Source organism: Nansenia antarctica (assembly GCF_963989245.1).
Source record: "Nansenia antarctica genome assembly, chromosome: 5".
NCBI classification, from domain to species: domain Eukaryota; kingdom Metazoa; phylum Chordata; class Actinopteri; order Argentiniformes; family Microstomatidae; genus Nansenia; species Nansenia antarctica.
Window position 1 is genome coordinate 8,209,883 of NC_137690.1, and position 27,500 is coordinate 8,237,382.

At 44.3% G+C, this 27,500-nt stretch overlaps 5 protein-coding genes across 5 annotated transcripts in view; 2 read left to right on the top strand and 3 right to left on the bottom strand.

The window, feature by feature from the left end:
- The window catches only part of rtkna (rhotekin a), a gene marked incomplete at both ends in the record, with an annotated part of 69,019 nt that extends 66,381 nt beyond the window's left edge, over positions 1–2,638 (bottom strand). Inside the window, one exon of the mRNA XM_080530802.1 lies at positions 2,528–2,638. Coding sequence (XP_080386928.1) covers positions 2,528–2,638 — 111 coding nt within the window. The remainder of the gene's footprint in view (positions 1–2,527) is intronic.
- lysmd3 (LysM, putative peptidoglycan-binding, domain containing 3) overlaps positions 1–27,500 on the top strand; it is a 341,091-nt gene that overhangs the window by 96,723 nt on the left and 216,868 nt on the right. The window lies entirely within an intron of this gene.
- On the bottom strand, positions 8,299–12,186 carry smn1 (survival of motor neuron 1, telomeric). Its single transcript, XM_080531156.1, has 8 exons — positions 12,070–12,186; positions 11,542–11,613; positions 11,277–11,396; positions 10,879–11,070; positions 9,924–10,100; positions 9,172–9,261; positions 8,860–8,970; positions 8,299–8,537 (listed from the first exon to the last, which is right to left on the bottom strand). Exons 1-8 carry the CDS (start codon positions 12,118–12,120, stop codon positions 8,478–8,480), a joined length of 873 nt encoding a protein of 290 aa, XP_080387282.1. The 5' UTR covers positions 12,121–12,186; the 3' UTR covers positions 8,299–8,477.
- Positions 12,357–14,520, top strand: hspb11 (heat shock protein, alpha-crystallin-related, b11). Its single transcript, XM_080531175.1, has 5 exons — positions 12,357–12,463; positions 13,352–13,458; positions 13,910–13,978; positions 14,076–14,119; positions 14,397–14,520. Exons 1-5 carry the CDS (start codon positions 12,369–12,371, stop codon positions 14,487–14,489), a joined length of 408 nt encoding a protein of 135 aa, XP_080387301.1. The 5' UTR covers positions 12,357–12,368; the 3' UTR covers positions 14,490–14,520.
- lzts1 (leucine zipper, putative tumor suppressor 1) lies at positions 17,715–22,164 on the bottom strand (the record flags this gene model as incomplete). The annotated part of the gene is made up of 5 exons (XM_080532035.1): positions 17,715–18,269; positions 18,545–18,739; positions 19,427–19,732; positions 19,916–20,443; positions 21,781–22,164. 5 exons carry the CDS (start codon positions 22,162–22,164, stop codon positions 17,715–17,717), a joined length of 1,968 nt encoding a protein of 655 aa, XP_080388161.1.

Genomic DNA, 27,500 nt, shown 5'->3' on the forward strand with positions numbered 1-27,500 from the left:
ACATCTCGAGACATTCCAGCAGGGTGGTTCACCAACACTCTGGCCTGGGCACGTCCCAGTCAATAACCATGTCAACAAGCCCTGCAGTACACTCTCGCTGTCTCTGTATCTCTGTCTGTAGAGGCATTGTGTTCCTCTATACACAAACACTCTTGTCTCAGAGTCAGCAAGCATACATTACATCCTTCTGAAAATATGTCAGGTTCATCTGAATCCCATGTTACACTTCTCCTGGTCTGTAATATGTGTTATAAGACCATACAGTACCATGTTGTTAAAAGACCAAGCAGCTGTGGAAAGAGCTGGACTACACATCATCGGGTCAGTGCTATTGTTCCCTGTGTCAAGGCAAGCTTCTTTGAAAAGGTTGAGTTGAATCAGATCTGTGTGTAAATCTGTGTGTAGTGAATGTACACTGTTATCTGATATGCCAAGGTCACACATGAGCAGCAGCCGTCACTCCAGACCAGGCTGAGTTACAGATCTGGGAGTGACTCTCACTTCCCCTTTCTGAGGCTAGCTTTCCTGTGACATGAATTATAAACACTAAACAACCAATGCCAACACGCCACACACACACACACACACGGACAAACACACACACACACACACACATGGACACACACACGGACACGGACACACGGACACACACACACACGGACACACACACACACACACACACACAGAACGGACACACGGACGGATACACACAAGGACACACACACAGGACGGACACATACACACGAACACACGGACACACACACACACACTCACACACACACACACACACGGACACACACACAAACACACGGACACACACACACACGGACACACACACACGGGGACACACACACACACGGACACACACACACACACAGATCAATCTCAGTTGTTTTTATTTCCCTTATTGCATTATTGGGGCTCCTGTGTTGTGTGTGGGATCTGTACAATGTACAGTGTTCACAAGCAGTCACTTACACTTAGGATGCAGAGCCTGCAAGCCTGTTCTACTTCCCTAACCTCTCCAGCACTATTAGGCCTGATAGAGATTTGAAGTGACATATACACACACCAACAAAACCAGAGCAAGTATATCCCTGCCAAGAGCCCAATAAGTAACCAGGAGTGCACACTCCATGAGAAGTGCGGCACACAGTTTACCCACAAACAGACAATGTGAATGTGTGTGTCAGAGAGCAAGAGAGAGAGAGAGAGAGAGAGAGAGAGAGAGAGAGAGAGAGAGAGAGAGAGAGAGAGAGAGAGAGAGAGAGAGAGAGAGAGAGAGAGAAGAGAGAGAGAGAGAGAGAGAGAGAGAGAGAGAGAGAGAGAGAGAGAGAGAAGAGAGAAGAGAGAGAGAGACAGAGAGAGAGAGACAGAGAGAGAGAGAGAGAGAGAGAGAGAGAGAGAGAGAGAGAGAGAGAGAGAGAGAGACAGAGAGAGAGACAGAGAGAGAGACAGAGAGAGAGAGAGAGAGAGAGAGAGACAGAGAGAGACAGAGAGAGAGAGAGAGAGAGAGAGAGAGAGAGAGAGAGAGAGAGCGAGAGAGAGAGAGTTTCCATCAAAACAGTCGTATTAGTCTGACTATAAAAATAATTAGAGGTTAGAATGAAAAGCCTTTTAAGCCTGTCTGCTCTCCAAACAACAGTGGCTAATCGAGAGCAGATGTGGTAACGGGAGCGCTTCCACGGCCCAATGGGGACCGGACCAGTACCGTTATGAGGACAGTTAAACCAACATAATGCGTCTTAGTACCGAATACAAAGCTACTGTCAATTAAATCACTGCTGAAGGACTGGCCGGGGAGTGGCGCAATAGCCAGTCAACAGGCAACTGTCTGGCCACTTTCAGAGAGGAGTATAGCCTTCATAAATTCGTGAGCTTAGAATGATAAGGTTCTATCTCCGTTTAGGGCAGTTCAGAGATATTGAGCTTCAAAGTGTTTACATTCCATTATGTTTTGTGAGATGGAACCTTTGTATTTTATGAATTACTAACTCAAAAATTTCAACATTTTAAAAATAACACCACACAGGCATTAATAAACACCTAATGGATCGGATTATGTAAAAAAACTAAATTTTTACCAAAAATGGAGATAGAACCTTATAATTCTAACGTCACGAATTGTCTGGTCACTTTCAGAGAGGAGTAGGCTATAGACTTCATAAATTGTGTGATTCTGAGAATGTGATACATGTTGATACTCGTCTTTCAGTGAGATTTAATATCAAGTATCACTTGCAGATAATGCGCAGCGACATTGTGTTGTAGGCTACATCTAAAACAAACAAACAAAACAAAACAAATAAATAAATAATAAACTTTCTTCCCAAATTGAAAATCTTTGAAATCTGAAAAAAAAGTTTGAGCCACACTTGACTTGACCGAGTCAAGACAGGCTATAATAATCATCGTCCAGTGGGGTGACAGTCAACCCAAACAGCCCCCCGTCTCCACCCTCTCTCTCGGGAGAACCGCATGTGAAGATGACACCGAATGATCCACGATGAACCACCGACACACATACCTGTAACGTCTCCAAGAACACACTCCGTCTGAACTTCCCTCGTCGTATCTCCATTTCGAGGGCAGAGCCCCGGGCGACCGTGGCTCTCGCTGTTTGATTTCGGCAAAACATCTTTCTGTAGATATTTCTTTTTTATTCGACAAGTATGTATGCCCCTCTTTGCTTCTTGGCAACTCTGGATGGTAATGCGCTTGCCTGCTGCGTTCCCAAGGTGTACCAACCAACCAACCTATCCTTGAATGCGTTTTAGTTTTATTATTATTATTATTATTATTATTGTTATTATTATTATGATTATTATCGACAATACGACCTTTACTCGCTATTCTACTACTGTAAAAGAATAAGCATGGATTAATTCCATTGACACAATAAACTCCTTCCGTTGCCGCATCTCTTTCCAGACTGCTCAGGATTCCCTGGTGTGCGTTCTCTCTCTGAGTGACACCCCCGTGGCGCGGCGACGCAACTTTTCCACTTTCCCCGTTGAGACCTCTGCTGGCGATGTGCTCTTGAGCAACTGTGCAACAATGTGCAGTGATTTGGCCTTGTGCTGAGACTCACAGAAAAAAATGAAGAAAAGTAATGGGATCAAAGGAGGAGGGGGTTTATAGACATTTCAAAAGCAGGCCAGTTTTAAGGGAAGGTACTATAATTAGCCCACTACTTTACTAAAGAAGACGTTGAGTCAGTGCACAGGTTTAATAGGGACATCATGTAAAATGTTACCCATGAGAATTCAGAAATAATGATTAGAAATGAAGAACTGAAAAAGAGACTGGATGTAAGAAAGATAGACATCAGTGGTTGATCTGATCCGTAAGTTCCATTTTTGGATGTATTAAATACCCCACCACCTCACCCCACCCCTCCGTCTCCCAAATTGGTTCTGCCTGAGTCAGGGCTTGTAAATGTAGACTGGAGTGGGTGAGAGACGGGATGACTAGGGAGTGTGTGTGACCATGGGGTCACCAGACAGGGGTCCGTTGGTGAGAGTCTGCAGGGGAGTTGGTGGCACGGCGCTACATCTAATTTACGACTACCTGTAACGGACCATAAAGATCAGGGAATGTGTATCAGTAAACCCCCCAGTTCATGCGGACTGTACTCCACCTGCTGTGAGTGGAATCTCAAAGGTGAAAGGTCATCTAGGATCAGTGTCAGTGCATAAAAATGCTGTGGCTCACATGACCATCAGCAGGGTGTCAGACATTGGTAATGTGTTTGTTTCAGTCCAGCAAGATAGAATAGTATATAATAGAATAGAAGAGTTTTCAATCGGTTGAAGTTTTCAAGAGTACAAGAGTTTAATGGCGGCTGTGTGTATCTCTTTTTCATCTCAAAGGAGGAAGAGCAGAATTCATGGTTGTACATTTTCTACCTGACCTTTCTGACTCTTCGTAGCTAATCCCTCTGAAATGACCACTCCTCTGATCGAGGCTTTCTATTGGCCTTAACATGGACCTTCTCGCCTTCTCTCAGATTTGAGTAATCTCGCTGATATATTCAATGCAATCTGTAGATACTGTGGAATTTTGTTATTGCATCTGATGTTTTTTATGAGCATATGCCGGTCTACCGCTTTCTTATAAATTCTGGGACAGATTGGCAGAGCATTAAAAAGTCTTGTTAATGAAGGGCTGCCTGTCTGCCTGCCACTATAAAAACCAAATTAATTCTTTCTTTTACACGCATTTTGGTTGGGAGGGAGTATCGTTCCCTTTTTGTGTCTGATATTGACTTGAGGAGTGGCTTGCAAAGTGGCTTGGCTTTGCACTGCCCACTACCTCCAAGCCTTTGTAGGTTCAGGTCTATTAGTCTATTGAGTGTATATGACAATAAATAACTTTTGACTGAACTTTTGACTGTTGACTCTGTTTGGACTTTTGTCTCACAACAAAGATCTCAATACAAACTTTGGGAATGGGCCATGGCTGTCTATTGTGAGAGTTTCCAATGATGATGCGTATGTATGATGTTGTGGTCTGTCTATGGTAGGGCATGTCCCCCCCCTGTCTCTCACCAGAGCAGGATGTTGCCATTGAGAGGCTGAGTAAATAGCCATAGGCACCACAACATATGTTCTGTGTTCTGGCCTTACTTGGATACGAGTATCTATGTGAAACAGAGATGATGTTTACATGCCACATGCCTCTGTGGTCCGAAGGGGAGAGAAAATCACAGGATGGGGAGGGCTGGGGGGGGGTCTTAGCATGCTTTCCCATGTTGGGACTGTCTGACCTTTGAACTCTGGGGGAAAGTCCCTTGGGGGAGTCATGTATGCTCTCAACATCAGGCAAGTAAGGGCTTACAGCGGCTCCGCTACGCTAGACTAGACCCCCCCCCCCCACACACACACACAGAGACAGGGAGACTGGAAGACTGGTCCATCATTGTCCCCCATTTTTAAATGCTTCACCACAGATTTCCTTTAGCCTGCTGCAAAGGTCCCTCACACGCACACACACACACACACACACACACACGCACACACACACACACACACACACACACACAGCAGGGACTGCTGAGGGTCAAACAGAGTGCCCAACGGTTGTCATTGTAAGTACAAAATGTCAGCCACAGAACATAAACAAAGAGAGCATCTCATAGCTGTGAGAGCAACGCATGGAACATCTAGGGGAATGATGACATAGTCTAAAGTAGGAGACAATAACCCTCTCTCATCTCAGCCACTGAAACAATTCTGTATCCCTCTCTGTCTCTCTCACACACATACACCCACACCCACACACAATTGACACACACACACACACCCACGCAAACGCTGGGTGGGAAGCTACTATGGGAACCTATCCGCCTGGACCCCAAAGACACTTAAAGTATCACAGAGCCAGCAGATTGGGCTCACTATAATTATATGTGGGATTTTTGTGTGTTATATGTACTTATATATGTACACTACATGCTCTCCCTTATACTTAAACTCCAAATCTGTTCTAGTGATTCAGCAACTTCTAAATTAGATTGTGGATTAGCCCCCTGGGATATAACAGAGAATCAAATTACCCTGTAATGATGGGCAATTACTTTTTGGTATCAAGGTATAGAGAGGATATGGCAAAATGTAGAAATGAATGTTTGCTCTCAGCACAAAGCAGAGGACGTTTTTAAATTAAAAATCAAACAGAAAAGCCCTTCTCTCTCCTCTTGATATTACAAAGGGGGGTACAACGTGGTGGAAGAGCTTAACTACAAATCCAGAGGTCCCAGGTTCAAATTCTAGCACCATCTTTTAATAGCCATGGTCCTGTGTAAAGTAGCTCAGTTGGTAGAGGACTAAAGATTCCCGTAATCCAATCTTAGAGATGGCAATATACCAGCTTTGGGAGCTTTAGCACAGATGACACATTGTGTAACAGGGAGATGGATAATGTGTGTGGTGTTCTAATGACTTGTCTTTTTATAGATTCTACATCTCATTATGTGATAGGCCTATCTGTTTATAAGATCAAGCTGGTCTATTAGGTTACAAGACACAAACATTTGCCTTTCAGTTGCTCAATGCTGTGACATCTGAATGAAATAGATAATTAATGTAAGCAGAAGGTACAAACAATACAATGCTTATTATACTCAGGAATAACATTAATTTCGAATGTCTTGGATGGAAGCGCATTGTACTACTAGCCTGACATCTGCTGGCCAAAGACTGTTACTACATCCAATGTGCCTCGAAATCTTTCTGTATTTTTCATAATCTCTTATCTCATAGTATATATATATCCATCCTATAGCCTAAAGCCTCATCTTTCCTTTAACTGATAATGCTTGAATTAAACACATTTAATAAATGTACCTTGTTACTCAATTGTTACAAAGAATAACATAAACAGTAATGTATAGTTAAAACACTTTAACATTTTTTTTTAACAATATCATGTCACAGCCCTGGTATGTTATATATTGTAGTTGCTCTCTGCTTGTATTCTGCTCTGTCTAGTTCTATGTTGCAGGAGAGTTGTTCTGTTCTGTCTGTTTCATATTGGCATTGTCACCATCCTTCATGTGCATGGTTCACTCATCCAACACCCCACCACTCACACTGATGCTACTGACTATCCCACTACTCTTATGTAAGTATTTATGAGTTATTTGTGTTGGAATAAATATGAGTTAACCGTTCTCTACTGTGTTTTGGTAGACTTCTTTGTCATGGCTTATATCCATGACACCTTTATCATAGCTGTTGTCATGGTAACATTGGAGCATCCATCAGTCAGAAGCATCTAGAACAGGGGTCCCCAAACTACGGCCCGCGGGCCGAACACGGCCCACCCCCACACTTGGACCGGCCCTTTGAACAACGTGTAATTTCTAACTGCAATTGCGGCATTGCACCGACGTGGTGGCGGGGGCGCTGTTTCGCAAATAATTGGAAATACATTTCCACCATAAATTGATGCAGAAAGGGCACAAATTGCATCTAAATTCACCAGAATGCAAGAAATTAAGTGTTTGATGCTCGTTTAAGGACCCCCAGACAGCCCTGCTTCATGGGTCCCCCCGTGTATGATGAGGGTCCTCCCTCAAGTATCAGACTGTAAAACTGATTATATTTCATTGACATATCACTATAGGTATAAATTCCATCCAAATTCAACTGTTTAGACTTTGTTTGCATCCACCAGTGGTCTCCTGCGCACAATTGCTTTGCGCAACCGCCTCCATTCCACTCCGTTCCATATTATTGTATGTTAGAGACCAACCCAGGCCCCCCATCACAGAAAGGAAAAATGATGTGGCCCTCACAGAAAAAAGTTTGGGGACCCCTGATCTAGAACCTTGCATGAAACAGCGATTATGTCACAAAAAAAGGCTTGGATTATCATACAGAGCCACTTGGATTATGTTTATACCCACTCTGTAAACACAAAATGAGTGAAAGGAACTCAGGTGATTTGAAGAAATAATGATGAGTTAAGATATCGTGACGTTAGAATTATAAGGTTCTATTTCCATTTTTGGTCAAAATTTAGTTTTTTACATAATTTGATCTATTAGGTGTTTATTAATGCATGTGTGGTGTTATTTTACAAATGTTGAAATGTTTTAGTTAGAAATGAATAAAATACAAAGGTTCCATCTCACAAAACATAATGGAATGTAAAAACTTGGACGCTCAATATCTCTGAGCTACCCTAAACGGAGATAGAACCTTATAATTCTAAGATCACGATATGTAGAATTGTTATGGGTGCAATGAGAAATAGAATTAATATATACTACACAAAAATAAATGTGAATATGCTATAACATGTTATTTGACTGTCTATTGTTATGCTCTTAGGTCATTCTTCCTCTGGGGCTCCTCGGGGGAGGGTGTCTATGAATCATGCTGCTGCAGCCATGATCGTCATATCTGATGATGAACCAGAGGAGATCATAAGTCATGGAGGTAGAGCCCATGTTGAGGTGGAGCGGGCACCAGATGGCTGTCCAAGAATGACTCTCAAGGAACGCCTCTGGATGACCAGGAACTGTGTCCGGGATCCAAATGGACGCCAAATCTTGACGATAGGAGACATGAAAAGGTGGCTAGTTCCCCTACCTGTGGACTACCGACTGGCCACCAACGGGGTGCTTGCGCCTCAGGCACAGACTAAGGTGTCCAGGAGGAGAGCAAGGGAGGTGGCTGATGGCGGCTCCCGTTCAGAGGAAGGAACCTCTCGGAAGAGTTTGAGGCTTTATTACAAAAAAGCAAAGACTGCAGTAAAATAAGGAAAATAAAATGAGCAACGGTAGCCTTTATTGGATTTATTTACAAAGAATACAAAACTTCCCCGTCCAGAACAACTTTGATGAGGGGAATTAATCAACATGTTACAGCTCATTCACAACGGTCCTCCTATCCTCCAGGTCTGGAACTGAGGGAGGCGCACAGACATCTAGAACAGGCATCTTCATCAAGCAGTCTTCATCATCATCATCACTTATGGCGAGGCTTCCTTCCAGGCGTAGCAGCCTCTTTGCGGCCTTGCTTCAACCCCTATGAGAGAAAACAATAACATCAACATCAACACACAGCTCTCCTCTAGCATGAAAGACCCAGTTTACACCAGGCATCCAAGTTAACATTCCATGTTTTTTACATTTATTTTACATTCTTGGCATTTAGCAGACACCTATATCCAAAGCGAATTACAACAAATACATTTGTCTAAGTAAGTGAATCATTTATCCATCAGTCATCGTAGGAAAAAGTAATCTACGCTGTGACCAGTGGCAGTTATAGTGCCAGACGATGTCCGATCATTCACTCAACACTTCCACAGTGAGAATGCATGAGAATTCAGAAGAGAATGACGTACCAGGTAGTAGCCGGTGTGGTAGCCACTCATGTACCAGGAGAGCAGCATACTGCCCAGAGCCTCATCATCCTCCGGAGAGTCTGGGCTCATAGGGGGAGGGGGCGGGATCATCTACCAGGTAGAAAACAGGGGTGCGTTCAGAACGGTGAAGCGTTACCAAATGTTGCAGAGAGAAATGTAATACGGTGTTAGGGTGAGAGTATCTTCTAATTCCTATGGCATTCATAACAGCCTTGCTGTCATTATGTCATGGCATACAGACACAGACACAGACTGGCTGTAGTTTGAGTTTGAAGAAGACTGCAGTCTCACCGGTGGCCCACAGGGCATCATGGGAGGCCAGCCAGGTGGGACGGGGCCACGAGGGGCGGGGCCAGAACCCCCAGGACGTCTGGTGGCTCCCTGCAGACAGAGCAGACAACAGCACAGGGTTAAAACACAGTAAACACACACACACCCTCCTCAGAGTGGGCCACTGCCAAGCCCTCCTCAGGCTCCCCGCATCTGCTCTGAGTGGAGCTTTATTCTCTCTCTCTCTCTCTCTCTCTCTCTCTCTCTCTCTCTCTCTCTCTCTCTCTCTCTCTCTCTCTCTCTCTCTCTCTCTCTCTCTCTCTCTCTCTCTCTCTCTCTCTCTCTCTCTCTCTCTCTCTCTCTCTCTCTCTCTCTCTCTCTCTCTCTCTCTCTCTCTCTCTCTCTCTCTCTCTCTCTCTCTCTCCCTGGAAGAAGACCCAAGAGTGCACTAACTCTGTCATTTAGCACACGAACCAGATGGGTCTCCTTTGTGCCCCTTTTTACTAGAACAGTGTTTAGAACTGCAGAATACTCATGGCGTTCTCTGGCTCCATTCTAACCCCTGCCTCCCACCCCAAAACACTGACTAGAAAGGTAAAGTTCCAGAGGAAACTTGTTGTGCTCGCTTCAGGGGTCTAGAACTTGTATTATATGATAATGAAATAGCAGGTTAGTTATAATGGGGTGGTCATAGTGGGGTGTTTAAAGCAGAGTCCTGTATGTTCCTGAGAATAAGGAGTGATCAGCTGGAGTTTGAGCCAGGGTCTGCTTACCACTCTGAAGCCAGGCATAGGAGGTGCGCCGGGGGGAAACCCAGGGAGGCCAGGGCCCCACATGGGAGGTCCTTTAGGGGGTTTGGGTTTGGTGCGTGGCTGGTGACTGTGAGGGTGTGGATGTGGGGTGGACGACCGGTCACTCTCCTCTCCTGTTGATGACTCTGCTCCTTTTGACTGTACAACACAACACAACAAAGGCCAACAGAGTCAAGTTCATCCACCATGTATTCCTGCTCAGATGTGATTCCCACATCTCAGTCTCCCTGGAGTAACGTAGGGCTAAGCGCCTTACTCAAGGGCACACTAGTGTTGGTGTTCCCAGGTGAGAACTTGAACTCATGAGCCGGCCTCTCCATTTCTCCATCCACCGGCCTCCAAAGCTGTCCACACCAATAACCAAAACAACTCTGAATTTACATTCACATTTTGGACATTTAGCAGATGCCTTTATCCAAAGCGATTTACAACAAGTGTCTAATTTAAGTAAATCATCGATACATCAATCATAAGAAAAACAGATCTATGCCAGGACCAGGGGCCATTGGCAATCACAAGGCTAGAAGAAGGAATAATTACTTTTATTTTTTAAATGTGTTTATTATTGTCTTCAGAAAGATTGTGAACATTTACGATGGAACCCTCCACATGCTCTTACTCGTAAACAATGGCTGCTGTCTTTCCTGGACATACTCTACATGGAACAATCTATAGCCAGAATACATGGAGCTAATGAAAGGACAACCCAAACATGGAGATCTGTTATGTTTTTATCAAATATAGTGTAATGAAGAACTATGGGAGGGATGTTATCGCCATGGGGGGGGGGGGGGGTTACTATAGTGGGGAAGTCAGGACAGACACTTATTTTGTTTGGTTTGTAATTGTGTGTTTTTCATATGTACTGTTTTGAAATAAATAATTGATTACAAAAAAAGAAAGATGGTGAACACACCTTGTTGGAAGACTCCTCCTCCACCTCGGAGCTCTCACATAGAAGGTCCCGGAGGTTCTGCTCCTCCTCGTTGCCGTAGTCTGAGAACACCACCACGCAGGTGGCCCTCTTCTCATCTATGGAGGCGATCGCTGCAGCGTACAGGTTGCCGTCCTCAGACCAGTAGGCACAACACAAGTCCCCAACTTGCCACTGCAACAACACAACAACGACAATTGTACATTCATGAGGCTGGATCCATGCACTGAACACAAACATTTGTGTGTGTGTGTTGCTCAGTTTTGTTTCTGCTGACTGACTACATATGCTTTGGTCCTTTATGCGATATTTTAAAATGTTCGATATCATTAGAGATGAATGGTCATTCATTAGAGTACAGATTGTACCCCTCTACCCACCTCTACGTCTGGTGAGGCATTACTTCTCTTCCTGCTGCGATTCTTTTTGGTGTTTTTTCGTTTCTTTCCGGGGTCTTCTTTGATAGGGGGGTGTGTGTCATCCTCACCCTTCAGGGCAGTCTGCGCAAGGCAGTCAGGGAGGAGAAAGGTGGCAAAGTGAGCACAGGTGAAATGGACAACTTCATCAGGTTTTTGGGAGTAACTGTGACTAGTAGTGACTTTTGCAATAGCCTACTATACAAAGTGAGGGCGACATTATCCTCACCTTAAATGATGCAACTGCTTTGTCGTAAGCCTTTATCAGAGCGGTGTCATCCCATATGTCAGAGTCTTCACCCTGAAAGATGCAGGGGGGGGGGGGGGGGGGGGCATGATTTAAAGCATCTAGCCTAATTAATCTAAGAAATTATTACATTCCTCACATAGCAAAATGTAGATCTGTTATAAGACTGTACAGTCATGAATACACAATATTAGAGGAGTGTGTCACAGATAGGTAGATCTAGCTAGCTAAGTGATGACACATGGCCAGCTGATCTAATTAACTATGTCAAGGTAGCTATACATCTGTTATTTGGTGGTTTGTGACATTTGTAGCAAGTAGGTCATGAACTGATCGCATAGAAGCACAGATGGAAAGCTTGTATGTCACGGACATGAGATGAGCCCTGGTGCGAATCTCTGGCTGGCAAGCTAATGATGTTAGCTACCCTAGACAGTTTTGTAACGCCACAACAACTAGCTTAGACCTCTCAGCTATGGACACGCCGTAACTAAACGAACGCTAACTTACTTGTCCTCCACCTCCACGAGCAAAAAGCACATCTTGGCATCCATTCGCCATGAAGACAGAGAGCTTGGCTGATTATCACAGCTGGATCGCAAATCAAATGCTTCTTTTTTTTCTCCACGAAGCGATGTGCGGCGAAGGTTGATGACGTTTAAAAAGCTGCGACGAATCTACTTCCTTGATCTGGCTGCTTGGCAACCACTTGCTTGGCAACGAAGCGTTCTCATAATATGCCACGAAAGATTTAGCACTTAGTTGTATTGATCGTTTTACTAGCTACGCATATTACTTTTACTTTTAGGATGATAGATTCTTCTTCTCTAAGATCTTCGGGCGCTCAGGTTGTCTTGGCTGCATCCAGCGATGAGAATCATCCTCCAGAAAACATCATAGACGGGTGAGGCGTGTGTGTTCGTGACGTTAGAATTATAAGGTTCTATCTCCATTTTTGGTCAAAATTGAGTTTTTTACATACTCTGATCCATTAGGTGTTTATTAATGCCTGTGTGGTGTTATTTTAAAAATGTTGACATTTTTGAGTTAGTAATTCATAAAATACAAAGGTTCCATCTCACAGAACATAATGGAATGTAAAAACGTTGACGCTCAATATCTCTGAACTGCCCTAAACGGAGATAGAACCTTATCATTCTAAGCTCACGGGTTGTTGTTGTTGTTGTTGTTGTTGTTGTTGACATAGCTGGCTAGTTAGCTAGCAAGCTGTTACAGAGAAGGATCTTTGCCCGCCCGATCTGTCACTGCCTGACCCCGCCAGTGTGTTTGGTGAACTGTGGGATGGGTTTGGTGACAAGCAAATTCACCGATTATGGAAGGATGTGACAGGCCAAATGGAAAATGGACTGCACTATATAGGCCTAGTTCCTTATTCCAAAGCGCTTTACAATGGCCTCTCATTCACCCATTCACACACACATTCACACAACAATGGCGGCAAGATACCAACCATGCAAGGCGCCCGGCCGCTCATTGGGAGCAATTTGGGGTTCAGTGTCTTGCCCAAGGACACCTCGAGCCGGGGGATCGAACCGTAAACCTTGCGATCATTAGACACCGGCTCTACTTCCTGAGCCACAGCTGACAGCCATAGCCAGTCCACGAGGTCAACATGAGAGGCATTAGAGAGCTAACTACTAAGCTACACCTACGTGTCAAAAGCCATTACCCAACTGTCTGAATACATTGGCATTGTTTCTTCACTCTTTTTTGTAGCGGTGTCATGTTTTGCAATGTTGTTGTATGACGGTTTGTTCCAAACTTGTTCCAGGAACACAGAGACGTTTTGGATGTCCACTGGAATGTTTCCCCAAGAGTTCATCATCCGCTTCGCTCAATCTATGAAAGTAGCCCTTGTGACAATGCACTGTACTAATGGTGTGTATGAGTTTAACTTCAGCCTACACCTTTTAGGTCATTTTCTGTGTTATCTTCTATTTCATTTAATGGCTTACTGATATGTCTTTTTCTATGACTACTACTACTCCTACTCCTACTCCTACTACTACTACTACTACTACTACTACTACTACTACTACTACTACTACTACTACTACTACTACTACTACTATACTACTACTACTACCACTACTACTACTACTACTACTACTACTACTACTACTACTACTACTACTACTACTACTACTACTACTACTACTACTACTACTACTACTACTACAACTGTGTCATTTATACAGTAAGACTTGATAGGGAAATAGCAAAATGTCCCTCAATAAGTACAGTTTTGGTTGATACTGAATTGTGAACAATGTAACATTTGATGATCAACAGCTTGATATTTACATGTCACTTTGACTTTGTCTCTCAGTTAAGAAATTGAAAATTGAGAAGAGCACCTCAGAGGATGCAACTGACTTTGAGTCAATTGCAGAAAAAGGTTGGTTCCCACTATGAATTCACTTTTTTTTCTCCTTACATCGTTAATGTTGTCATCCTTCCAATAGTGTTGCTAATCTGTATTCATACTGTTTCAGAATTTGAACATACAGAAGGGAGTCTTCAAACTCATGATATTCCAGTGAGTTGACTTCCTTATTTCCGTTATGTATATGTATCCATATGTATTGAAGTGGAGACTGTTGGGGGTAGAAATCGGAGCACAGGCTCATTGTAAAACATGGAATGGAATAAAATGAGGAACGGCATATAACACCCATGTTTAATATCATTCCTAATTCCATTCCATGCATTACAATGAGCCTGTCCTCCACCAGCCTCCACTGATGTATTGTAGAACCACTTGTCTTTGAAGGATTAAGACTAAATCCTTGCCTACTCTGTTTTTCTCTCTACAGTTAAATGAAACCAGTGCAACACACCTGCGCTTCGTCTTTACCTCAGGATATGATCATTTTGTCTCAGTACACCAAGTCAGTGTTGAGTCATGACATACCTTTCCATGTCAATGTGCAGAGATACACTTTATAAGAAGCTTATGTCTAAATATCTAGTCAAGTATGTTATATAGTCTGTTTTCCAATATGTTTTAGTAATGAACCATGATTTGCAATACCATGTGTTTTTTCTTACCTGTACACCAAATCTTTATGGAAAGAAAAACAAGTTCAATAAATGGTGAATGAATGCAGTGTGTTGTGAAGAGTGACTTTATGCATCTTACATTGAACCCCTAGCCACCAAACCCCTCCTCACCCTAATCCTGTGTCGACCTAAGCAGAAGTGATATGGCAATTGCCACTATAAGATGCTTATGGTGAGATGAGACCTAGTACCATTTTACCTGTCTGATCTTCTCAGATCTGCTGGGTGAAAGGACAAGATGTTGTGTTAGTCACACATTTCACTGCTGGTGGTACATTTCTTGCATGTGCTTCACTCGTTATTTCTAACAACGTATTTATTTATCAAACTTTATTGTTACTTCCTTCATAGAAGCCCCATTATTGAGTTAATTAAAGGCTACACAAAGTGCTTCTCTCATTTTCATTTAATTTGGTCAAATTCACCCTGCCCACTGGCTATGTACTGTTATTAAAAAGTTATTCTTGTGTGGCTTTAATGGAATCATCCATAATAATTTTTCCTTGTTAATTTTCTGTCAGTAATGAGATACTACAGGGCAAAAAGTGTCATCTTCAACCAATTAAAAATAGATAAAACTCACATTCATTGACTGAGGGAATCAGGAGTAGAGCTAATTAACTCATTAAAACAGTCAGGCTAAAATTGGTATTCATGCTGCCCTGCATGAGTTGGATTTGACACCTTCCTTCATAGAAATTGGGACTTTGGATGTGCTGAGGGTGGGGGGAAGAAAGGGGGGCCACCAGATGGTTACCCGGCTAACCAGCAAAAGTCCCTCTAGGCTAAACAAAGGTCCAAGGCAGGCAGTCCCCTCGGAGGGTCCGTGCCTATTGAAGCCCGTCAGCAACAGTGGGCTGCGTGCCCGACCCTGTGGGACTCCCTCCCCAATTACAGTGTTTACTGTGGAGCTTTAGAGTCACAGATTCTGCAGACGGAAGGCCTCTAGGCTCTGGACAAGCTAATGAAAATATAGATAAATTATCACCAGCGATTGCAATCTAGCCCATGTAGAGCCATTTGCGGCGCTATATGACTTGTACATGTGTGTAATAATGTGTCATATAGATTAGATTAGGTAGATTTTATGGAATGGGATTTAGTCTTCTTGTCATTATGTATCTGCAGAACAGCTTGTTTGTCTTTATGACCACAGTAAAGCTTTTTTATGTTGCACATGGTGTGCCTCCCCCTGCTAATGTATGCTAACCCCTTTGTGCTTAAGTGTCGGCTGGTCATCAGAATCACAGCAGGGAAAGGCTGCATTATCACACTCTCGCTTGCGACTGCTTAACTGCTGTCCAATTACTGCCACAAGCTGGGTTGCTTCTGTGTTGTCAGCAGAGTGAAGAGGACTGACAAGATAACTGTGTTTCTCCCCTTTTTAACCTTTTCTTCACAGGTGGTTGTTATGTGGATCTACCGGTACTCTACTCCTACTACTACGGTACTTTTACTGTTGTAACCTAATTACACCCTAATAATATGTTTTTTTGCTTGGGGATTTTGCATTTTCCCATAGTGCACAGGGCAGGATGCAAACCCGTCTGTGTATAGGCCAGTCTGAGAGCTTGCTTCGTCTAATTGAAAAATCCTTTCCAAAAATCCTCTTAATATAATGGCATGATAACTGCCGATTTCATTATATTGCGCTTCTGTGGTATTTTGTTTTTCCGTTTTCTAATTAGGCATTCGTTGTGATTTGTCTGTATCTTACACCTTTATTCAACTTTGTTGAGCTGCAACGCGTCTGTAATTTCTTCAGATAGAGAGCCTGTAATGACTAACCAATTAGATCTATTATATTCTCAGCCACACTGAGTCAACGCTAGCCTTTCAATGCAGTTAGCATTGCAGTTTTCAATGCAGTTGCACATCCCAACAATGGTGCCTAATTTGATTTGAGTCCTGATTCGTCTCCCAATCAGACAGGCCTCGGATGGAGCTGGATGGAGTGGGCGGGGGGATGTTCTAATACAAAAGGCTGGGATTAGATAATAACAAAGGGAAAGAAATGTGATTACACTTAGCAAGGACAAGTAGCAAGATCATTTTACAAAGAAAATGTGTGCCTTCAAGAGTGAGGAGGATATTAGGAAGGAGAGATATTTTTCTGAAGAAAAAAAAACACTGTTTAAATTATACCTAATAATATGCACTTTATTTCTCATACTAAAAAAACATTTAGCAGTGTCATGTGTAATTAAATGTAATAAATATACCAAGTGATAGACGGCAGACTGCCACATATTTGTTTTCAAGTGAACAGCTCCAAAACCCTAAGTTTTACGTCTTTGAGATCCTATCTTTACCAGTGAGACATTCTTACTGTTGTGTGGGGTGCACTTTGACAATCACGTTCACCTTCTTGCACCCCCTCTACACATGGAAGTGCATCGACATACATTCTTTATCATTCCAGTGTTATCTGTTCTGTGAGGATCAGTTCATTACTGTATGCTGAACTTATGTGTCCCTTATTTGAATAAATATTATGAATACATACAATATACACGTTCAGTGGTTTCGGCACATAATAATGTGTGGTAGTTGTGACTTGTAACATCCTACATAGTACTTGACACATGCAGTAACAATGCCTCACGTTCACTACTGAGAAAGTGTATTGTAAGAGGAAGAGACATTTGATAGTGCAGTCTATTACAGTAAAAATAGGGCTATGGGATTGACATAGCGGGATTGGGATTATGGGATTGACATAGTGATTTTTATAAGAAATAGTCAGATCAGTCAGGCAGTATGTAAGACAAAACTTGATTATCATAATACGCTGCATGGGTCTCGGGGGTGGTCATCTAGTCGATTCTGACGTGTGTTCAAAATGACATGTTTCCTGACGTCTGTTATATCAAATGATGTGTCTCTTATGATTGACTGATGAGTTACCCTGTTGTCATCATCATTTTTACTCTGTGGTTTCGCAAGACATAGATCAAGTCTAGTCCCGGACTAGACAACACTTATGATGGAGATTCTCCATTGAACACAGTCTTTTATTCCAGGACTAATCTGGATCTGGGAGACTATAACCCTGTGTGTGGGTTTCACCCTCAAATCTCTGTGGCAATAATGTCCTCATAGTGCTGTAACCCTGAGCTGTGGATGTCCACCACATCCAGGTCCGGTCGGCTCTCCAGCTCAGCTGTGAGCTCCTGTAGGATCCTCTCCAGGTCCTGGTTCTTCTTGTGCATATGCAGGTAGTTCACCTGAAGTTGCTTCTGGTACTTGATGACCCGCTCCTTCTCCTTGTTCCACGTTTGTCTCTCGTGCTCAAAGCCGTTAGCCAGCCTCTCCTGAGCCTCCCTCTCCTCCCTGAGATCCCTCTTCAGTCTCTCCACCTCTCTCTGAAGAGAGTTTGGGGACATGTTCCCCCTGATACCCCCACCCTGACCTGGGGCTGGGGCTGGGCCCCCCCCGATCTGGCCTAGCCTCTCCAGGGCCTGGGCCTGAGCCAGGGCCTCGAGTTTGAGGTTCTGCTGCTGCCGCTGTTCTTTGGCCAGAGTTAGATCCCGCTTCATCCCCTGGATGTCAGTCTCCAGCCTCCCCACCTTCTCCCGGAGGAGGTCAGCTTCGTTCTTCTTGCGCTGCAGCTCGTTTTGACACACCTGGGGGGGTGGAATGGAGTAATCGTAAATGGTCATTGTGAAACTGACTTTTGGTATTGAATATAGACAAGTAGATACTGACACTTTATCTTGTCTACAACAATGCCTGTTGATTAGTATGTTTCTTTTTCAAAATAACAGTTAACAACACAGGACATCTAAGTACTTCAGTTGTGTCTTCTACTTCAGATCTTTCTCTCATCAAAGCGGCTTTGTTACCGTACGTGTGTTTTTGAATGTGGTTAAATAAAGACGACTAAACGGTTCTCCAGTACCTCGACCTCCACAGCGCGCAAGTGGATCGTGTCCCGGTGCTCCTTGTTCTGCTGCTCCAGTGTCCCCATCTTGCTCCTGGTCTCCTTCAGCGAGGCCTTGAGGCTAATGATCTCATTCAGCTTGTGTGTCACATCCGCCTGGGAGTCCCTGAGCTGCTGCTTCAGCAAGGAGATCTCCCCTGTCTTCTGACACACCTACATATCAGTGGAGAGGAGAGAAATGTTGTTGTTGTTGTTGTTGTTGTTGAATGAATGAATGAATGAATGAATGAATGAATGGTCTTTATTGTCATTGATATAGTACAGGTACCAAACAACGAAATTTGGGAGGGGGGGCTCCCCTGGTGCTAGGAAAGAAAAAAACTAAAAAACAAGAAGGGAAAGGAGCTGGTTTACATAAATAAAGGCTATGTACACTATCCACTATACTATACTATACAAATAAAACAGTGTGCTGTACTCTATGCTATGCTATACCTATTCTAACATTTCCTATCTCTGAACCTTATGTACCCGAGGGTTGTCATATTGCACATAGTGTTATTGCACATTCATTTAAAGTGTCGCAGTTTGCAGGCTTGAAATGTACACATTTGTGCCTCAGCACTACACCTGATGTTGTTGTAATGGGAAGGGATGGAAATTAAATAATGGTTGTTTTTGTCCTTTTGGCATTTATCAGAGTTCAAATGCAGGGGTTGTATTGAAGAATATCTTTGACCAGGCAAAAAGAAAAGTAAAAACACCTATACAATCTTTGAACTGTGATGATGATGATGATGATGATGATGATAAGGATTATGGTGTACTCGCGTGTGTGTGTGTGTGTGTGTGGAAAGGGGGGGGGGGGGTTGATATCAAACACATCCTATCCACACTCACCTCCCACTGGGTCTCCTCTAAGGTAGGAGCTAGCTGAGTGTGCTCCGTCTCGTACGACCGCAGCTTGGCCTCTATACGGTCCTTCTCTCGGGCCACCTGGGCGAGCTCGTCCTGGAGCCTCAGTTTGTCCTGCTGCAGCTGGCTGACCTGCAGCTGCAGGGCCTGCTGGGTCCTGACGGCCGTCTGGGACACCTGGCGGAGCTTGGTGGAGCAGCGCTGCTTCAGCCCCTCCATCTCCTCCACGCAGTACCTCTGCTTGTCCTCAAACAGGTGGCACGTGTCCGCCTCCTTCTCCTCGAAGCTCACCTGTAGGCGGTTCATTGACTGTTAGTGTTAGTGTTTGTGATCGCGTGGATTTGGTTACTGGTAAACATGTATACGATTGTTGATCTCAAAAACACCTGCTGCGAGTGTTGTTCTTTGGTGTGTTGTGTGTGTATTATTTGTAAAATAAAAACAATAAAGATAAAAACATTTAAAAAAGCTCACCTGCAGTTCCTGTAGCTCCGACTCTCTTTCCAGCAGCTGCTGCTCCAGACGCTCGATCAGCGAGTCGTCCGGGGTGATAGGCGAGCGACTACCTCCTCCCGTCTCCTCCAGCAGGGGGCTGGGCTGCTGAGGGGAGAGGAGGGACACGACCCCACAGTTGTTCAGACTAGCAACCCTGGCGCTAGCGCTAAGAGCATTCCCATTCGTCCAGGTAGCCAGGGTGGGCAGCAGGGCGTGGGGGGTCATGGAATGGGCCGAGGTGGAGCTGCCCACGTTCTGGGTCAGGGGGCCAGTTGAAGCGCTGAGGCTGTCGCTGGTGCTGTGGGTGGGCAGGCTGGACATGGAGTTGCGGCCGGAGTCCGAGAGGGTCCCTGAGAAGGTGTCGTGCTTGTGTCCCTGGGAGTCCCTGGGGGTCCTCTCCGGGGGGCTGAGGATGTGGTGGAGGCTGTCGTGGGTGTCCGTGGAGGACGTGCTCCTGGGGATGACTGGCTTGAAGGCGGTAGGGCGGACCAGAGCCTTCTCTGTAGTCTGGAGTACAATAGAGGAGTAGAATCAATACAGTTAGAAAAACAATAATGTTTTAACTTGATTTATATCATGTGGTTTACTGTGTGTTTTATTTGATCACATTATGTCTCATGATATTTTGATAGATAGACGGTAGATGAATAGGTACTTTATTGGCCCCCGAGGGACATACAGTGATCAAATAAAACACACAGTAAATTATTATTCTGTATGTATTTTCTCTCGCCTGCACAAGCGCTCCTTGTAGGATAGATAAATGTTTTCAATCGATTCAAAGTGAACATGACTGATTTCCCCTTTTGATCTACTGCTTTCTAAATAGATAAGATATAAGCAACACATGTCAGCCAATCAATATTAATGATTTTCCATCAATTAGTGCTGAGGGAGAACAGGGAAATGATAGCATAATCAGGTCATCTAGGGTTGGTGATGTGTACCGGTGATGTGTACTCTAAAGGAGCAATGTAGCAAATTGCAGGCAGAAACTGTCTTACTGACTGTGGAAAGAAAAAAAAGAACTCAGCATGAAGTTATTCCTCATTTCCTATCTATGCTATCTGGGAATGTCACTCGCGCTACAGCTAACCACCAGCCTCCAACCCTATCCCCCCACCCCCACCCTGTGCCCCCCATGCCCCCCTGTGCTGTCTGAGAAAAAGATGAATAGCCCTACTCTGTGATATTAATAACGTTTGGCGCTGCTGAAGTGTGAAGTGGTAAGCTTGTGGACTCAGCATTCCTGCTCAGTGACTTCATACGTGGGAAGCGGGATGCCTTTCTTTCTCTCCGGGGCATAAAGGCCTATTGAGCGAGAGGGCTGAGCATAAGCATATCCCTGGCACAAGGTGACGTCTCTAAAGATCAAGGCATTCTTAAGTCATCAATCTTATATAAGGGATGATTAAAAAAGACCGGACACAACATCTCTTGAGTTTCAACACAGGTTATAAAGCAATGCTACCTGCTGTGCTTGTCTGAGCTTGAACTCCAACGTGCGTGTGTGCAAGTTGTCTCATCAGCTATTCATTATTCAGTACCGTGTTGTTCTGAAGGAGGGTTCGGTAATTAAACTCCATCTTTTGAAGGTGTGTCAAAACACCACGCTCCAATTGTGACAGATTCACATTCTAATGTTGTGGTAATAGGCTAGAGCAATAACAATGGAAATACTCACATAAAATACAAGAACATTACAGGAAAAAAATATGTTTTTGCTTCCCGTTATTGCAAACGCATTATGTGCATGGCTTAAAGACAACAAAACAAAAATCCCTAAACAAGAAAGCTGTTATAAGAGGGACCCCAGTATACAGTATACGACAGTTCATCCTCACCCTCTCCAGTTTCCCAGACATGGGCAGCAGTTTCGGTGGCAGTCTACTGTCAGGCTCCATATCGTCACGTCCCTCTCCTACATGGTCCTCTGCCGGGCCTCCTCTGTGGTGGTGGTGGGCCTGGGAGGGCCCGGTCCGAGGCTTGTGGCTCACCTTGATGTAGAAGAAGTCCTCGCTCCTGCCCGACTGGGACGACAGGGCTTTCAGGGTGTGGTTGGTGTGGCTGGAGGACCCCTGAGTGAAGCCGTACTTCAGTAGGCCGTCCAGGCTGCGGCCTGTCTTCCTGTGGTGGGACGACGGAGCCTTCTTCAGCTTGTACTCTGTGGCCTGACAGTGCTTGCTGTGGAGACTGTGACCCGATATCAAGCTGCTGACGCTGCCCATGATCCTTTGGGCCGAGGTGAGGGCGAAGCTGAAGCTATCCTGGCAGGTTTAGAGGGGGCTGGTGAATCGGCAGTGTGAGAGGTGGCTGGACTCACGACCCCGAGGGCGAGTCAATGTCTCCATCTGCAGGGGAAGATAAGGACATTGAATTTAGACATGTTGATATGAATGTGTTCTGAAAAATACGGTCTTTAAATGAGTTAAAACATCCAAATATGACACAATGTGCTTTTTAAAATGTTTTTATTTAATTGTATCAAGTGTATGCAAGAGAATAGACAAATGTGGTGACTTTTTCGAGTTTATTGTAACAGTTTGTATGCCCGGTGTTGCTTTTTGGCATCATGACCCAGTTGTGTACTACTACTAGCCCAAACTCCTCTTTGTTAATAAAACGGTTCTTTGAAGCAGGTGCATTCTTAAAACACGCAACAACAAAAAAAGAAATCGGGCTTTTTGCCCAGATTTCTTAGCTCTCTCGATCTAGATTTATCACTTCGCAGCGTAGCACGACAGAGAGCTCTCTGGCTCTCCTCCTCGACAAACAGTGATTTGAGTTACACATAGCCCACTTGACACTTGGCATACAGCTCACAATTACACAATTTGATTTGTTTCTCTCCTTTGGCGTCTCGTTTTGACAGCTTGACTTACAAAGCAGTCTGTGTGCTCTGAAACCATGGCAAATCACAATGATGCATCGATTTTTGGGGGGGATTTTGGAGAGGAATAGATAAAACTCAAGCCAGCATTAAAAACAATGTTTTGTTCGCCAGTAGCAATTTCCCAAGCCATTACAGACAACAAAGGCTGTTATTATTTTGAGATGTGCGCTCCAACCACAGATGCATGCACCCCTGCCATCCCTCCCTAGGATGACACAGGTCCCAGATGTTACTGGCTATGATCTCTAAACCCACCAGGGAGCACCAGACCCAGTGCCTTCTCCTCACTTCTAGTGATTAAGTATCCGAACAGAGGGACTCCAGAGCGGGTGATGTGATACGGCCTCTGGGCTGCCCAGACACCTGGTCCCCCCCCGATCCTTTAACCGTTTTATAATGTCCAACTAGGAACAAAAGCCATCCCGCCATACCAGCCCTGTTTGAGGGTGTTACGCGTGGCTAACCGCTATTTTTGCACGGTGTGTCCGGACGGGACAGACGCATCGCTGTCACTGTTATTGTTCTAGCTGATTTGGAGCGCTGCGCAGGAGCAGTGACGTTAGAATTATAAGGTTCTATCTCCATTTTTGTCAAAATTGAGTTTTTTTTTTTTTACATAATCTGATCTATTAGGTGTTTGTTAACGCCTGTGTGGTGTTATTTTTTTTAAATGTTGACATTTAAGTTAGTAATTCATAAAATACAAAGGTTCCATCTCACAGAACATAATGGAATGTAAAAACTTTGACGCTCAATATCTCTGAACTGCCCTCAACGGAGATAGAACCTTATAATTCTAAGCTCACGCGTGGGTGCGAATGAAAGTGTTGGAGGGCTTTGTTGATGTACCTTCAGAGGACAGGAATGAGGACGAACAAGACATGCACCAAATAAACATGCATGCACTCTACTGTCAAAAGATGACTTTGCAGTGAGAATAAGAGCAACTATGTATCTATCTTTTTTTTCTTTAAATGGACTCGAGGATTGGATTTAGAACCATCAGAGACAGTTAGACAGACATTAGACCACCACCTGGCCACGTTCCAACACACCCGGTCAGACAAAAACAACATCTTTTGTTTCATTCAAGATGAGGCAACATTCTAATCTACTATGATTTGCGATGTTTGTCACATGGGTTACACACCACGCTCAGACGAACAGCTGATATACAGTAAGCATTGCTTTGATAGGCACCTTGTAAGTACAACAACAACAACGCTACGTGCCAAAGGTAAACAATCGTTTTGATTGGCTGCTCTCCCCTCTCTGCCTGTCTGTCTGTCTGTCTGTCTCGCTGTCTCATACGGTTACATCACATCTCTCTGTAGACTCGATCACCCTCAAACGGCCGAATCCAACACTGACACAAGGCGACAGAATCAATCATGTAGATTTGACTTACTGCTGAGGCGAGACATCCATCTAGGAGGCTACTGCAGAGCAATATCCCTCCTCTAGCTCTTGTCCTGGAAATACCGCACAGACGTGTGTGTGTGTCTGTCTGAGTCTGAGTGTGTGTGAGTGTGTGTGTCTGAGTCTGAGTGTGTGTGAGTGTGTGAGTGTGTGTGTGTGTGTGTGTGTGTGCGCGTATGTCCCTGTATGAACCAGCAGCTAGTGAGCACATCACACTATAACACCAGCCAAAGACTAGAAGAACCATTCTGAGGGGGTGGGTCTCTCTCTGCTCTATTCACAGAGCCCCAGCTTTGCATAACTGACATGGAAATTGTGAAGGGGTGGGTGGGTGGGTGGGGGGGGGGGGATGACCGGGATGTCCCTAGCCCCCCCAGGGGAGTGCCTGTACAACATGTGCTGCCTTACTCCGGCGTGTGCCGCTCAAGTGATTAACTCCTATCCTTCACAATGGATCTTTTACACCCCCCCTGGTACACCCACCCCCCCTACACACACACAGCCTCCATCTCTCAATGCCGCCCCCCCGTTACTCCATCGACTAACTGTGTAATAACCCCTCTCCCGCCCCCCCTCCCTCCTCCCTGCCCTGCACCCCACTCTGAACAAACACCTCTCGGCTGCAAGGGAAAAAAGGCCCTCTCTTTCTCTCACTCTCTCTTTGTCCGCCTGAAGTGTGCCGCTCTTTGTGTGGACTCTTGTCCCATAGTTAATTTATTCCTCCTGAACAGCAAACACCATATTTGAGTGTCAAATAAATGGCTACACTTTAGCATGAGGGTCTGGGCCCTGCACTGTTAAAGATTTACTACTGAGGGTTTTTTGAAGTGGTTCAGAGTTGCTCTCAGTGCCTCCTTCTGTAGCAGCTTCCGATAGGCAGCATCTGAGACTGCACCCCCAGGACCAGAGCTAGGCTATTAGCTACTGTAGACAAAAAAAGCTTTTAGATCATAAACTCAGACAAGGAAGCATATGAGCTACTTTGTTTGAGGCTGAAAAGATAGGAGCCTGAAGCTCTTCTATTTTTAAAGTCGGTGGTTGTATAGACAAGCATCTTAGATAGATTCTGAATTTAAACATACATAGAATGATAATCTGAGTTATTAGTTAAACTTATGACCTATTGGACCTATTGGATCTTGATCAGTCTTGCACACCTATCCACAGATGGTCCACTATTGATTTGAGGATATCAATAACAAATGCCTGGTAAGGAAATCAATCTGTTGAAAGTCAACTCTGAATGAACAAAAGGCTACAACAGTGCTAGCAGAAGGGCCAATATGTTTTTAGAATGTATTCTGCATTATTAAATATGTCCTTGTGTATAATGTATAGTGCATTATTAGTTGCACAACAAACTTTACACTGAATGTCATTTCTTGTAAATTTCATGTAAATTGTAATGTGAAGTACTTCCAATAAGTCAATATCGAATCAGTGAAAGATATCTATTTCTACAGGATTACTCATATCATATAATCTCTCTGAAGCTACAGCGTTATTGTTCTCCCGTCTTAGTTCCCCACCCCTACCCCCTAACCCCCACCACCCACTGAACGATGGGTTCTCCCTTACAATCGGAAATTAAATCAAGTTCATTTTCCGCCATTTATTGGCCAATTATATGAGCATTGCAGGGAATTGAATCATTTTCTTTTATCACTTCATCCATTTTGATGCAATGAAATGCAATGAAAACCAAACGACCCTCAGGCTTTCCAGTATGATTTAAGGCCACCAGTGACAGGAGATGTTTGAGTTTGGGACTACTAGGAAGGGAGTCTGGGGGGACACTTGGAGGGGGGGTGGGGCGTGTGGGCTGAGATGACAATGAAAGAGGGGTTTGGGGATGTTTGAAGGGTGGGTTGGCGGGTCGCGGTCGGGGTCTGTGTGTGTGTGTGTGTGTGTGTGTGTGTGTGTGTGTGTGTGTGTGTGTGTGTGTGTGTGTGTGTGGATGGGGAGGTCGGTTTGAGATGACAATGAAAGTGGAGTTTGGGGACGTTTGAAGGGTGGGTTGGGGGTTGAGGTTGAGGTCTGTGTGTGTGTGTGTGTGTGTGTGTGTGTGCGTGTGTGTGTAGAAGTGGGGGGGAGGTTACTGCACGTGTCCCTCGAGCCCCAGCTGACCTGCCTGGCTGACACAAAGGCCCATCCACACAGCGGACCAGACCAGCTGACACCCTGAGACACGCGGCTCCACGCTGCCGTAACCAATCCATTAGCACCGCGAGACAGCTAGCCGCGCCGTTACCATAAAAGACAGGATTTATACCTGCCTCCCAAATGTCTCCCAACGTCTCTCAATGTCTCACAATGGCCATAGTGGAGCTACTTCACTATACCTCTTTAGTCGCAGTGCCAGTGGGCTGAGATTTATTGTCTCCATACAGTATGGTAATGTTTCACAGATATATGCTATGTGTCTGTTCTTTGCGCTACAGTTTGTGTATTTTTTCTTGAGATGACTGATGGATAGATGATTCACTTACTTAGTCAAATTAATGGTTGTAAGTCGCTTTGGATAAGGGCTTTGGATAAATGCCAAACATGTAAAATGTAAATGTAACCACCTTATGTACTCAACAAGCCTTGACGAAGCCACTGTTCATTATTCAGGGTCTCACTTTCGGCTTAGTATTATTTCAGTTTTTGTTGTTGTTGCTGCACAATACAGTATCTAAATACTGTATAAGCTTCAACTGGTAGTGTAGGAGCCATGAATATGAATTCTTGGGTGTTTAATACAAAAAGCTAATGGTTTATTATGAGCTTATTGGATTTGTTTGTTTATTGTTTTGATCACGTTTATTGTTTGATCTTCCTTCCGGAAGTGACATGGTTATGGGCAGGCCTGCCTGATGTTAGTTTAAGCACCTGTTTACCTGAATGGCGGGAGTGGACAGAGAGGGGAGACAGGGTCGCTGTATTTTTGTTGACCGCATATTATTTACGATTTGTTGGATATTCTTTGTTTTGGTCACTTATGGTTTTATGTACGTCACCCGAGTTTGATTGTTTTATATTCAATAAATGCTTTAAACATACTTTTTATCTCCAGCGAATAGTTTTTAGCGCGTCATACAACTTCACCCAAACCCTGCTCGCGTCTCTCAGCGACTTTGGATTTTTGGCTCGATCTAGTCGCTACAGGTAGGATTCCTTCACCATATTATGCTGCTGAACATGTATTTTCAATGTCCGTGATATAACGTTGGAGATGGTGGGGTACTAAATGTGACACGTTCTAGTCTT

Excerpts from the sequence above, each read along its gene's own strand:
- smn1 (XM_080531156.1), bottom strand. The coding sequence starts at position 12,120 with ATGGCGAATGGATGCCAAGATGTGCTTTTTGCTCGTGGAGGTGGAGGA. Across the intron at positions 11,071-11,276 it reads ATGCCTCACCAGACGTAGAG|TGGCAAGTTGGGGACTTGTG; the intron begins GTGGGTAGAGGG and ends GTGTTGTTGCAG. Across the intron at positions 8,971-9,171 it reads TGATGCCCTGTGGGCCACCG|ATGATCCCGCCCCCTCCCCC; the intron begins GTGAGACTGCAG and ends TCTACCTGGTAG.
- hspb11 (XM_080531175.1), top strand. The coding sequence starts at position 12,369 with ATGATAGATTCTTCTTCTCTAAGATCTTCGGGCGCTCAGGTTGTCTTG. Across the intron at positions 12,464-13,351 it reads CCAGAAAACATCATAGACGG|GAACACAGAGACGTTTTGGA; the intron begins GTGAGGCGTGTG and ends AACTTGTTCCAG. Across the intron at positions 14,120-14,396 it reads TTCAAACTCATGATATTCCA|TTAAATGAAACCAGTGCAAC; the intron begins GTGAGTTGACTT and ends TTCTCTCTACAG.